General features: G+C 35.4%; 1 protein-coding gene across 1 annotated transcript; it reads right to left on the bottom strand.

Moving 5' to 3' along the window:
• Positions 1–1,187: 1,187 nt before the first annotated feature.
• LOC108360250 (uncharacterized) lies at positions 1,188–2,985 on the bottom strand. The gene is made up of 2 exons (XM_017612462.1): positions 1,410–2,985; positions 1,188–1,316 (listed from the first exon to the last, which is right to left on the bottom strand). Exons 1-2 carry the CDS (start codon positions 2,469–2,471, stop codon positions 1,188–1,190), a joined length of 1,191 nt encoding a protein of 396 aa, XP_017467951.1. The 5' UTR covers positions 2,472–2,985.
• Between the last annotated feature and the right edge of the window lie 11,707 nt (positions 2,986–14,692).

Raw genomic sequence — 14,692 nt, forward strand, 5'->3', positions numbered from 1 at the left:
TAAAGAGGGGTCTTTGTGCTGAATCAGTGATATTACATCCTAACAAGCTACATCTCCACGCAGAAATATGGCAAACTTCCGCAATCCATATACATAAAGTGTGATTTGGTTAAATAAGGTGTCAATCTTATGGGATGACCTGGAGTCAAGCTTACTTTATACCACCTCAGCATAAGTAATAATAGGTAAGATTAATTGACGCGCAAGCTTTCTTCTAGTGGGAATCGGAACAAACGATGCCGATTGCCTTAGTTTTCTTAGAATACCATATACTTTGTTCACAACAGAATTAACGTGATCAACGCCGCTAAGGCTAGAATTGATAACAAACCCCAAATTGGTTACTTCATCAATTAATTTTAGGGGACTGGTTTCAAGAAAAACTGAAGGAATACTGCTAAAAGGGACTTTTGTCTTAAAAACAGGTAGAATATACGACTTCGCAAAGGCCGTTAAGAGCAGCCCAATGCGAGATAGATGATAAGTCCATATTCAAATCAGATGTGAGTCTGTGCAAATCTCTTGACGGACCCGATAAATATATCTGGATGTCATCGGCATATGCATGCATTTTTACATATTGGCATGTCATGAATATGTCATTTATGAAAGCACTAAATAACAAGGGGCCCAAAATAGATCCCTGAGGAACACCGCGTGTTACGGACTTAGTTAGTTAGGTAGCTTTTCATAAGAGATAGTGCAGTTTTACCGAACCCGAAATAATATGAAAGCTTAGAGAAGAGCAGTGTGTGATCTACGGAGTCAAATGCTTTGGAAAAGTCAAGCAAGCACAGGAGGGAAACATCATTATTATCAAAGGGAATTCGCCAATCGTCAAGAATTTTTACTATCGCAGTTGAACAACCATGCCCTGCTCTAAAACCTGATTGAAAAGGAGATAACAAGTTCTTTTCGGACATATCTGACATGATTTGCTCTGACATTAGGGACTCAAGGCAGGCAAAACACTAATTGGACGAAAATCACAAGGTGAGCATGCTTGTTTGATTTTAGCAACTGGACAAATGGAAGCGGATTTCCATAACTTTGGAAAACAAGACGTGGTAAAACAGTGGTTAATGATGTGTGTCAGTGGACTTATGATGAACGGCATAACTAACTTAATAAATCGAATTGGCAGACCATCCTCGCCAACCGCATTTGAGTTAATTTTGAGGATGCATCTAGGTACGCTCAAATACGTAATTGACGTAGGATTTGGGGCGAATTGTGACATACAAGGCACTACAAAGAAACACATCATTCAGACTTTCAACATCTAACATACACTCAGTTCTGTCCTTGGCCTGTACCTGCAGATTTTTAATGTTCCGCCATAATTTACCAGAGGGGAGAGAAGGATCAAGTTTGACTGCAAAGTATTTTCGCTTTTCTGCCTAAACTACCAAGGTGGCTTTATTTCTAGCTACGCGGAAAGCATCCCAGCTAGCTGTTGTACGGTTTCTCTTCCAAGTGCGGTAAGCCTTAGTACGGGACTTGATGGCTTCCCGCACTTTACCATTAAACCAATGGCATGTGGTAGTTTTTTTATAGCGTAATGGAACATAAGTATTATACGCAGATAATAATTTGTTGTTTAGATGTTCAAGTTTTTCATTCACGGATTCGAAATACCAACAGTCATACCAGTTTACATTGTCCAGTTCACGATACAAAGCATCCAAATCAATCGATCGGAAGTCTCGATATACATACAGTTTCTCTTCTCTTACACCATTAAAATTAATATCAAGAGAACAGAAAATCAAGTCGTGATCAGAGACAAAAGAAATTTGGTCAAATTTTAATACAGAAGAACGGTCAGAAACAATAAAATAGTCAAGAAGACTGGGACTAGAATTATGACAGTACCTAGTTGGCATTGAGATGTTAACAGCCGAAAGACCTAAGCTTGCAACATTATCAAGCAACGAAGAACAAAATGAATCACCAGCAAGGAGATTGATATTAAAGTCACCGCAAAGTATAATATTCTCGTAGTCGACAGCAATGTTGGACAACTTATCAAACAAAGGACTTATACTGACAAATTTATTAGGGTTATACACGCATGAAACAAGGCACTTTTTCACACGATCAGACAACTCAACAAGTAAATATTCAACCCCTCCATTATCCGACTCGCCGACAAGTTTCATATTGATGTGGGTCTTACAATAAATAGCAACGCCACCACCCTTTTTACCGACACGATCCTTTCGAATAATCTTATAATTATTTATATTAAAATGAACATCACTAACATCAAGTGGAAACCATGTTTCGGAAACACAGATAACATCAACTGCAGAGGACGTAAACACATATCTAACATAATCCATTTTTATGTTGTTTAAGCTTCTAACATTGAAATGGACGATGTTAAGCCCTATCTGTTGATTACATAGAACATTTAACATAATGCGACTATTATCATCAATGCTATTGATCTTGCTGTTAGACACCATAAAGCAAGTGAACAAAAGCAACTTCAAGGTATGAATAAGAACTAATAAATATAGTAAAAAGCGCAATAACACTATGAACCATCTTTACAAATGCTAGCAAAACACTAAACATACTTAAGCTAAGAATAAAAGAATATAGAATAAAAGAAAAAGAACACAGATTAGCAAGAAAACCTCTGCAAGTCATTACGTTCATCAATTTTAATAGCTGACGAACCTTTGTCAACTCTGACATAGACAGCACCTCGCAACGTAAATACAGACAGCAGCTTCCCCGCTCTTTTCAATCGTATGGCCTCGTGCAGTAATTTCCTCGTTTCTGTGGTCAAACTCTCAAAAATAGAAAATTTCCCTTCGAAGCCTGCAACAGAAACAGAGACTACAGCCTTAGTTTTTTTCCTGTAGTCACTAAATGCGCGAAGTGTTCTGTTGCGGTCCAGTGGAGAATGGAATTTAATGATAACCACACCGCTCTGATAATTATTGGTAGCTTTAGTTCGAAAAATATCCCGAATTTGCGGAGCATGAAAATCAATAGAGAGACACACACGGTTAAACGTACTGTTTAAGTTTTCTTCTTCGGTATACGGTATGCCAAAAACAACCGCGTCAGCAGACACGTCGGGAGAAATTCTTTGTGTTTGAACTTTCTCGATTTCAGCACGCAATTTCAGTAATTCTGCTTCACACTTCTGCTCTTTCGCTTCCAGCNAAATCAATAGAGAGACACACACGGTTAAACGTACTCTTTAAGTTTTCTTCTTCGGTATACGGTATGCCAAAAACAACCGCGTCAGCAGACACGTCGGGAGAAATTCTTTGTGTTTGAACTTTCTCGATTTCAGCACGCAATTTCAGTAATTCTGCTTCACACTTCTGCTGGTTGCATACATTTCGGCATATGCATAGTAAGAGGAAATGCGAATTACTTCCGATTATTTAAACTCCGCACATGCATACGGCTTTGTACCTATNATCACCGCAAAGTATAATATTCTCGTAGTCGACAGCAATATTGGACAACTTATCAAACAAAGGACTTATACTGACAAATTTATTAGGGTTATACACGCATGAAACAAGGCACTTTTTCACACGATCAGACAACTCAACAAGTAAATATTCAACCCCTCCATTATCCGACTCGCCGACAAGTTTCATATTGATGTGGGTCTTACAATAAATAGCAACGCCACCACCCTTTTTACCGACACGATCCTTTCGAATAATCTTATAATTATTTATATTAAAATGAACATCACTAACATCAAGTGGAAACCATGTTTCGGAAACACAGATAACATCAACTGCAGAGCACGTAAACACATATCTAACATAATCCATTTTTATGTTGTTTAAGCTTCTAGCATTGAAATGGACGATATTAAGCCCTATCTGTTGATTACATAGAACATTTAACATAATGCGACTATTATCATCAATGCTATTGATCTTGCTGTTAGACACCATAAAGCAAGTGAACAAAAGCAACTTCAAGGTATGAATAAGAACTAATAAATATAGTAAAAAGCGCAATAACACTATGAACCATCTTTACAAATGCTAGCAAAACATTAAACATAAACTAAGAATAAAGAATATAGAATAAAAGAAAAAGAATACAGCAAGAAAACCTTTGCAAGTCATTACGTTCATCAATTTTAATAGCTGACGAACCTTTGTCAACTCTGACATAGACAGCACCTCGCAACGTAAATACAGACAGCAGCTTCCCCGCTCTTTTCAATCGTATGGCCTCGTGCAGTAATTTCCTCGTTTCTGTGGTCAAACTCTCAAAAATAGAAAATTTCCCTTCGAAGCCTGCAACAGAAACAGAGACTACAGCCTTAGTTTTTTTCCTGTAGTCACTAAATGCGCGAAGTGTTCTGTTGCGGTCCAGTGGTGAATGGAACTTAATGATAACCGCACCGCACTGATTATTATTGGTAGCCTTAGTACGAAAAATATCCCGAATTTGCGGAGCATTAAAATCAATAGAGAGACACACACGGTTAAACGTACTGTTTAAGTTTTCTTCTTCGGTATACGGTATGCCAAAAACAACCGCGTCAGCAGACACGTCGGGAGAAATTCTTTGTGTTTGAACTTTCTCGATTTCAGCACGCAATTTCAGTAATTCTGCTTCACACTTCTGCTGGTTGCATACATTTCGGCATATGCATAGTAAGAGGAAATGCGAATTACTTCCGATTATTTAAACTCCGCACATGCATACGGCTTTGTACCTATGTATGTACATAAATATGTATGGACTCATTTGTTGCAACTGGGCATGAATCACGTAACTTTGAAACGATAGTCGTTCAACGATACTGACAAAACGATGTTGTCAAAACACTGATTTTTGCATTTGTGTTGCTGTTACGTGTTACTGTTACGTGAAGCAAAACTGGAATCGAGTTGACGATATCGCACAAACGATCAAACAATTTTTGATTTTTATGAAGCAAGACAATCTCGACCCGATATCGTTCAGACGATTGTCGTCATACGTGATTCATGCCATGGTTTTGATATTCGTAGATGGTTTTAGGCATAGGTTTAGTAGTCTATTTTGATAAAAAAGCAAGGCGAAAATTTAAAAAAAAAACTGAAATCATTTTAACTGGGACCCTTGATAACTGATGAACATACATGAATATATGTATGTATAATATGCATATACATGGATGATATAATAGCTCTGATCCAATACGTTTCGTGGAAAATCCTGGAAAAAGGTCAAACAGCAAAATCACTCTCTGAAGTGAGAGTAAAAAGTGAGTAACATCAAAACGACCGGAACAAAAAAGCATCGGGTAAAATCCTGCAACTTCAATCTCTACACAACTCTCCCAAAAATCGCTCTCACCTACATGAACCACAGATTATATAGACAGATTCTAAAACTAAATTTAGGAATATATACAAATAGAAATGCTCAAACTATAAGTATATACAAGTATCATATTTTATCAATCATACCGATAATTTCATGTAGAATTAAAAATGAAAATGAATAAAAAATTAAATCAGCAAAATGAATAAAATTAAGTGAAATTAATGTTTAATTTCTGACCTAACCAACATTTGTATGTATGTAACTGAATCGCCTAATAAATCGCACAACCAATTTGACAGCTAACGAGCTTTGANGACCTAACCAACATTTGTATGTATGTAACTGAATCGCCTAATAAATCGCACAACCAATTTGACAGCTAACGAGCTTTGATTGAGATTATATTTATATGTAAACGTACTTCTATGCTTTGCCGTTCGCATATGTATACACATCAAATTTCATGAGTACCTAGTACTCACGCCTTTTTTTTTAGATTGGTCCAAAAAAATCACAATAAAGAAAGAAGCCAAAGCAGGTATTTAAAGCACAGAAAAAATATATAATTAAAAGGACTATGTTCTCTTTGACGTACGTCAAAGGTCAAGTAGAAGTGGGAACTTTTATGGCTGCCCATTAATAGCTCGGTTATATAGCTTAAGAAATAATATTTTAAAGACATTTTTATCAAAGTTGATAAATATGACATTTGACCAGTTTTGTTACACAAATACTCCTACGACCACAGGCAAAAATATTGGCTACAATATGTAATTTTTTTGCCATATATACGTTTTATCGGTCCACTTGCAAAATATTCGCATTCGCAACAGCTCCGCATTGATTATTGCGAATGCGAAAGGGAATGCGAATGCCAATGTTAAAAGTAATGCGGAAGCTCCGCGGTTGCGAATATTCGCAACAACCCTGATATCTACTACTATAGCACACGTACAAAAGTACATAATTACTCGCATATTCATCAGAATATGTTAAATTCCATGCTCTGGCTGTTAATTAAAATGAAAGTACATGCCATCCATTGCGACAGCGTCACCGCCACCGTCAACATCACCGTGAACGATGCTTATGCGTCAAGTCACACACAATTCGTTTGACATTGCGCCCGAAAAATCATTAACTCGCTGATACTCTGCAAAATTTGCATTGTACTCTTTCACTTCCTCCATTAGGTTTTCCTCCATTATTTTTTAAATTTCGTGTTTCCGTAAATATTAAAATTTTCACAAACTGGAAAAATTTACATTCAAACATGTAAACAAAACACTGAATAGTTGTCATTTGATGCAATCGCATAAACAAACTTGAGAGTTGAGCTAATTTGAGCGGCAACGTCACCGTCTTCATGTAACTTACTTCATACAAATACACCGAATCAGCTTTTTTGACAAACTGCCGGTGACGGTGACGGCGACGCAATGCACGTTATGTACTTTCACTTTTAACATTCCCTGGCTGCGTTTCGCTCGTTTAATTGGCTCTGCAAAAAGAAACAACATGGCGCAATTGCGATGATTCTATGCCCTGATACCGGCCATGCCGCTGGCTTCATGGTAGCAGCGCCCGAAAATTTGCTGCGTTATCCAGGCCTATGGTGAAGTTCAGCTGTCAAACTCCAAAATATACAAGAAGGACGGAGAGACAAAAGAAAATTGGATAGGATTACAATCAGGTTAGACTTTAAGCCTTTAAATAGTACACTTTAAAACTCATCACATATAACCCGTACACACTACTTTAAAAACGTGCTTAAAGGCTTTAATAAAAAGTGTTTAAGAATAAAAGTTTTTTTTTAAAAACAAATGAGGGAAAAAGTGTAGCATAGCGACTTCTCACTCCGGAAAATATGAAATAGTGGGTATGGTCCTGACTTTTTTTCCTTAAATGGAAGGTTTATAACGTTTCTGAAAATTTTAAAATCTCACAATAACTATATTTCAAAAAATATTGCACTGATTCGAATCAAAAAACTTTTACAAACACTTGTAGACAAGAATTCACGCCTTATTATAAAAACAAAATTTACTATATCTGTGCACGAATTTATTAATAATGTCGGTTGGAAATATAGTATTTTTTGCAAATTTCCGAGCTGACCTGTCAAACAAAAAATATCCACCAAATATCTCTGCAAAAGCTTTTCAGCCCCTCTTCTTCGGCAACACAGAAATGAGAAAGTATAAGTGCAGAATACATACATTTCTCTGATTAAAAAAAAATTATATTGGGATCGATAGCGGTCCTAGTCCTAATCATAACGGTTTTCTTTTTTTGAGGTGGAAATAATAATAACTGGTGGTATTAAAGGTCAAAGAATCAATTTTCATTATATATCGAAGTATCGATTTTTATTGAAAAAAGCGCTGCAGGCGAAAATTAGTGATAAAATGAGAGTTTTTACCTATTTAGTTATTTCCAGGGTTACTTATTGCACATAACAGTCTGAACTCCGTGTAAACATATTCAATACTTATTCCATTCAGGTTGAGTGGCGATACCGCACATCAGCTGGTAAATTTTGCGTTGAGCACACTAAAACTGTTTACATTATAATGAATAAGATATATAAGTTTTTAGTGATATATTTAGCGATATTTTGACATATATGGCTAAAATGAAGTATTGTTGTGGTATGTATGGTGAAATGTGCCCTACAAGACATTGCTGAGCACTTTAGGCAAAAATTCTCACACATTTACTCTTTTGTTTTTGTAGTACGGCATAAATGAGTAGTTTGACTATTAGTACTGAGGACTTTCTGATGACAACATTGAGGGGAAAGTACTAAATTTTTTCCCATGGCCTGAACGAAAATGAGGACTTTGATAAGCACTTTTGTGATTAGGGGTAATGATAATATGAGTACTCATATGATAGTCAGCTGTCTTGTAGGGTGGGCAATTTGTGCGGTTGTGTGAGTGTAGTAAGGGAATAAAAAAGGTGCTATTGTGGAAAAGTTTTTCGTTAATAACTTTTGATGCGGTAAAAAAGTTAATTTCCGCTTTCGGATTCTTGTTACTGGGTTGAGACGCGTCTAATGGTAGCCCCCTTCAATTTTAGGGGTTGAAAGCCCACCTAGATAATTACCTGCTTTTCTATTTTATTATTAATATTTTCTTCTAAAAGTTATTGAAAGGAAACTAGCTCATCTTGGAACAGCAAAAAAACGAAAAATTTGGACATAAAGCCTAGTCTTTTGTTTTTGAGTTTGGAGGGGTGCTTAGGTAAGTTTATATAAAGTTAGCAAAACACCTTATATCTAAAAACACTACAAGAGCAACAAAATTATTTGTTCCACAACTAATTAACGGCAAAAAACGGCAAATTCATGGGTATATGCGACATTTTTTTCATGTTGTTTCGCTAACTTTATACATAGAGTTTACGGGGTGTACCTAGCTCAGTGGATAGCGCTTCTGCTGATGCGGGTTCCATCCCTGCTAGAGGTGCAAAACTATCGATGGCACTATCGATAGTATCGATGTTTCTTATTTTTCCTACTATCGATTGTTTTTTGGTCCTATCGATAGTCCGACAGACATGTGATTCAGTATTTATTTTAGTTTTATTTCTTCTTTTCTTTTCATTTCTCTTAAACATCCAAGTTGAACTAAAAATTTGGTTGCTACTTTTTTAAAAGAGTAATGTCAAATTTCGAAAATGACGGAAAACTTTGCATCTTTTAAAATGCTGCTAAAAAACTGATACAAATTAATTTATACCAAAACTTTCAATATTATCTATGCACCGCTATTTACTATTTAAGAAAAGGTAAATAAAAACCATTACTTCTCAGATAAAAAATGGTTTCTTCTTCTAAAATTTAAATTTAATTGATGAATGCCTTATACACCCGTAGCGGCGCACCAGAAAGTGTTTCCCTACCTAGCATCCAAGCATAAAAATTAAAAAAAAAATTAAAGTATGTATGTCAGACATGGCTTTACGTAAATCTAATTTATTAGTTCAAATATAATTTTATTTAAAGATGTCAACTTTTTTATGACTACATTAAATTAGCTACAATTTTTAATATTTTAGTTTTGGAAAAATTACTACTATCTGGAAAATCCTAACGAATAAATTTGAAAATTCCTGAAAAATAGTACCAAATTGTCACTTTAGGCCGTGTGGGTAACTTCATATTCATATTTTTTTCTTTCTTGTGTAAGATGAATGTGTTTTCATATAAGGATCTAAAGTTATAGCAAAACAGTCTTATAAATCGTGGTTTTCGGAGTAGCTAATTCAGTTTTTGCAATAATGAAATTGTTTTTCCATTTTGTTAGGTCTTTAGCGTCATATTTTCATATTCTGCTGCCGGAGGAAGGATCTGAAATACTTTAGCAAAATGTATGGAGAAAATAAGGCATCTAATATACATATATGTTATTTCATCACTTCGAATGTTGGATTGAAAAACATTATTGAGTTGATAGACATCCTTATTCTTCGCGGCAAGAATCGCTCGTTCACTGAGGCAATCATGATTCCTATAATTAATTTGAATATCCGGAAACATTTTTTCGATCAGTTCTCCTTTCGATGTTTCTAAGTTACAAAAATTATCAGGCAATAAAATTCGTCCTAATTTCTCATTGACTGGCACCTCTCCATTCCCTATGTTCAGTAATTGTCGCGAGATTACCTAGGCTGATTAATCGCTCTTTAGTTGGACACGCATATTCGTAGTCAACTGCAATGTATGTATATTCGTCTTGCCACAATGTTGAATATTTCAGGCAAGCATTTATCTCATCCGCTGGTGTCAACCGAGAAATTACAGGCAATGTTTGCGTAAAATCTGCTGCGAGCAATATCAATCCCGAATAGTTCAACATTTCTACGCAAATCTCGCACCGATTTTGTATGTGCCATCGTGCACTCATCCCAAACAATGACTTTCCATTTTTGTAATAAGTACTTCTCCCACACCGGATGTTCTGGAAATATTGCACGTGGGGGTTTCGATAATTTGTATGTTCAATAGCAGCATAAGAGCTAAATGATAATGTTTCCACCTGGTAACAATGTCGCAGATGTTCCAGACGAAGCGAGAGCAATGGCTATGTAATTTTTTCATCGAACCGTTGCCACAATCTTATAAGGAATGTTGTCCTTGTTCCTTCTGGCGCATCCAAGAAGAAGATAATTTATCATTTGAGTTCGACAGAGCCCGCCAGTCGCTTCTCTCTGTGCCAACTTACGCCAAATGGAAATGCCACGTGAAGTCAAGTCCTTCTCCAATTGGTATTTCCATTGCAGTGGGCAACTCCCTCTTCCTCTGCTACCACCAGCGGATTTCGAGTCGAATACTTTTAGACCTGAAACGCGGTTCCCATTCGAATGACATGGCGAAGCCAGCGGAACAGCTGTAAAGCTTATACAGCTTATCGTTCCATCGTCTGCGGTACTCATCGTCGCCAACGCGTAGGGGCCTGTAAATCTTCCGTAAGATCTTTCTCTCGAATACTTCAAGAGCCGCATCATCGGATGTTGTCATTGTACATTCTTCTGCGCAATATACCAGCATGGGCATGATGAGGGACTTATAAAGTGTGGTTTTTGTACGTCGAGAGAGAACTTTACTCCCAAATCGCCTACTCAGTCCAAAGAAGCACTTGTTCGCTACAGTAATTCGGCATTGGATTTCCATGCCGACATTATTATCGGTGGTATGCTGGTTCCTAACTAAACGAAATTGTCTACTTTCTCGAAATTACAACTGGCAATAGTGACGTGGGTGCCAAGGCGCGGATGCTCTGCCTCTTTGTTTGATGACAGGAGATACCTCGTCTTGTCCTCGTTGATCACCAAACCCAATCGCTTTGCTTCGTTATCCAACTTGGAAAAGGCAGGGGAGACTTCGAGGTTTTTGTTACCGATGATATCGATGTCATTGGCATACGCCAGTAATTACACGCCTTTGTAAAATTCTTAGATATTTGAAAGTCGGAAAAACTCAACGCTAAAGCAGGAACATCTCTTTACTCGCAATATACTACGAGTAGGCTATGGCGACCCCAAGTGAAATTGTTTATGATTAAAAATAACTATTTTATAATGTTAGCGAATGGTGCCACCAATTTTAAGCTTTCATTAAGGATTTTTGAATAGCTTTCATGGGATATTTTTATGCTTTCGTTAGGTATGAATTTTATTCTTTTTTCATTTGTGTCTGTAGTTTTTTATTATTTCTTTTCATTGCATACCACCTCTTCGTTGATAATATGATCACTTCGTTTGATAAGATTTTGTAAATTCTTTCTTCATGTAAACTGTTCGGATTTGGATAAGTGGAAACATAAAATAAATCTCTAGTAAGGCTTTCCTTAACATTTTCTGTTTGGAACGAATTATGTAATATTTCATAAAGTTCTAATATTTGCAGTCTTTACTTTTAGGTAGAGAATAATCCTATTGAAAATCATTCTAAATCAAGATTTCTCTCTTTTAATACCTTTTTATTGTAATATATTATTTAGTTTAACAATTAAATTACGCTAAATTTTTTAAAAGGTGGCAACCCTCCTTTAAATATTTTTGGTTTTAAGCCTTCTTAAAGCTCTTTAGTTGGATACCCGTATTGCAGTATTTCATTTACTTTATCAACTTAACTGAGTTACAATTTTAAAATAGGTAGCAACCCTTCTCAAAAATATTTCCAACAGTTATCTTTCGTAAGCCTCTTTAATTTGATACCAATATTGTAATATTTCATTTATTTTATCAATGTAATTTAGTTTAACTTTCAAACAGGTGGCAAGCCCCTCACACATATTTTCGGTTGTAAACCTTTTTAAAACTCTTTAGTTTGACCCCCAAATGGCCATATTTCATTTATTTGGTCCATTTAACTGAGTTAAAATTTTCAAATAGGTGGCAACCCTCCTCAAAAATATTTATATCAGTTATCTTTCTTAAACCTCTTTAATTTGATACCCATATTGTAATATTTCATTTATTTTTTCGATGTATTTTGGTTAAATTTTCAAACACGTGGCAACCCTCTTCAAACATATTTTCGGCTGTGAGCCTTTTTAAAACTCTTTATTTTGACACCAACATGGCAATAGTTCATTTATTTTATCAATTTGACTGAGTAGAAATTTTCAAATAGGTGGCAGCCCTCGTCAAAATATTTCCAGCAGTTATCTTTCTTAAACCTCTTTAATTTGATACCCATATTGTATTAATTTATTTATTTTATCAATATAATTGGGTTTAAAAATTTTCAAATAGGTGGCAACCCTCCAATAGGTCTTTTAAAAACTCTTTAGCTTGCTACCCACATTGCAATATTTCATTTACTTTATCAATGTAACTGAGTTAAAATTTTAAAATTGGTGGCAACCCTTCTCAAAAATATTTCCAACAGCTATCTTTCTTAAACCTCTTTAATTCGATACCCATATTGTAGTATTTCATTTATTTGATCGATGTACTTTAGTTAAATTTTCAAACAGGTGGCAACCCTCCTCAAACATATTTTCCTCTGTCAGCCTTCTTAAAACTCTTTAGTTTGACACCCACATGGCAATATTTCATTTAACTTATCAATTTGATTCCTAAAAAAAATTATATTGGGATAGCGGTCCTAGTCCTAATCATAACGGTTTTCTTTTTTTGAGGTGGAAATAATAATAACTGGTGGTATTAAAGGTCAAAGAATCAATTTTCATTATATATCGAAGTATCGATTTTTATTGAAAAAAGCGCTGCAGGCGAAAATTAGTGATAAAATGAGAGTTTTTACCTATTTAGTTATTTCCAGGGTTACTTATTGCACATTATTGCACTCCGTGTAAACATATTCAATACTTATTCCATTCAGGTTGAGTGGCGATACCGCACATCAGCTGGTAAATTTTGCGTTGAGCACACTAAAACTGTTTACATTATAATGAATAAGATATATAAGTTTTTAGTGATATATTTAGCGATATTTTGACATATATGGCTAAAATGAAGTATTGTTGTGGTATGTATGGTGAAATGTGCCCTACAAGACATTGCTGAGCACTTTAGGCAAAAATTCTCACACATTTACTCTTTTGTTTTTGTAGTACGGCATAAATGAGTAGTTTGACTATTAGTACTGAGGACTTTCTGATGACAACATTGAGGGGAAAGTACTAAATTTTTTCCCATGGCCTGAACGAAAATGAGGACTTTGATAAGCACTTTTGTGATTAGGGGTAATGATAATATGAGTACTCATATGATAGTCAGCTGTCTTGTAGGGTGGGCAATTTGTGCGGTTGTGTGAGTGTAGTAAGGGAATAAAAAAGGTGCTATTGTGGAAAAGTTTTTCGTTAATAACTTTTGATGCGGTAAAAAAGTTAATTTCCGCTTTCGGATTCTTGTTACTGGGTTGAGACGCGTCTAATGGTAGCCCCCTTCAATTTTAGGGGTTGAAAGCCCACCTAGATAATTACCTGCTTTTCTATTTTATTATTAATATTTTCTTCTAAAAGTTATTGAAAGGAAACTAGCTCATCTTGGAACAGCAAAAAAACGAAAAATTTGGACATAAAGCCTAGTCTTTTGTTTTTGAGTTTGGAGGGGTGCTTAGGTAAGTTTATATAAAGTTAGCAAAACACCTTATATCTAAAAACACTACAAGAGCAACAAAATTATTTGTTCCACAACTAATTAACGGCAAAAAACGGCAAATTCATGGGTATATGCGACATTTTTTTCATGTTGTTTCGCTAACTTTATACATAGAGTTTACGGGGTGTACCTAGCTCAGTGGATAGCGCTTCTGCTGATGCGGGTTCCATCCCTGCTAGAGGTGCAAAACTATCGATGGCACTATCGATAGTATCGATGTTTCTTATTTTTCCTACTATCGATTGTTTTTTGGTCCTATCGATAGTCCGACAGACATGTGATTCAGTATTTATTTTAGTTTTATTTCTTCTTTTCTTTTCATTTCTCTTAAACATCCAAGTTGAACTAAAAATTTGGTTGCTACTTTTTTAAAAGAGTAATGTCAAATTTCGAAAATGACGGAAAACTTTGCATCTTTTAAAATGCTGCTAAAAAACTGATACAAATTAATTTATACCAAAACTTTCAATATTATCTATGCACCGCTATTTACTATTTAAGAAAAGGTAAATAAAAACCATTACTTCTCAGATAAAAAATGGTTTCTTCTTCTAAAATTTAAATTTAATTGATGAATGCCTTATACACCCGTAGCGGCGCACCAGAAAGTGTTTCCCTACCTAGCATCCAAGCATAAAAATTAAAAAAAAAATTAAAGTATGTATGTCAGACATGGCTTTACGTAAATCTAATTTATTAGTTCAAATATAATTTTATTTAAAGATGTCAACTTTTTTATGAC

The sequence above is a fragment of the Rhagoletis zephyria genome, unplaced genomic scaffold (assembly GCF_001687245.7).
Source record: "Rhagoletis zephyria isolate East Lansing unplaced genomic scaffold, Rhagoletis_zephyria_1.1 Rzeph_scaffold_00546, whole genome shotgun sequence".
In the NCBI taxonomy this organism is placed as follows: domain Eukaryota; kingdom Metazoa; phylum Arthropoda; class Insecta; order Diptera; family Tephritidae; genus Rhagoletis; species Rhagoletis zephyria.

Coding starts and splice junctions, on each gene's coding strand:
- LOC108360250 (XM_017612462.1), bottom strand. CDS start 2,471: ATGGTGTCTAACAGCAAGATCAATAGCATTGATGATAATAGTCGCATT. Junction 1,317..1,409: donor CTAGAAATAAAGCCACCTTG/GTAGTTTAGGCA, acceptor AAAAATCTGCAG/GTACAGGCCAAGGACAGAAC.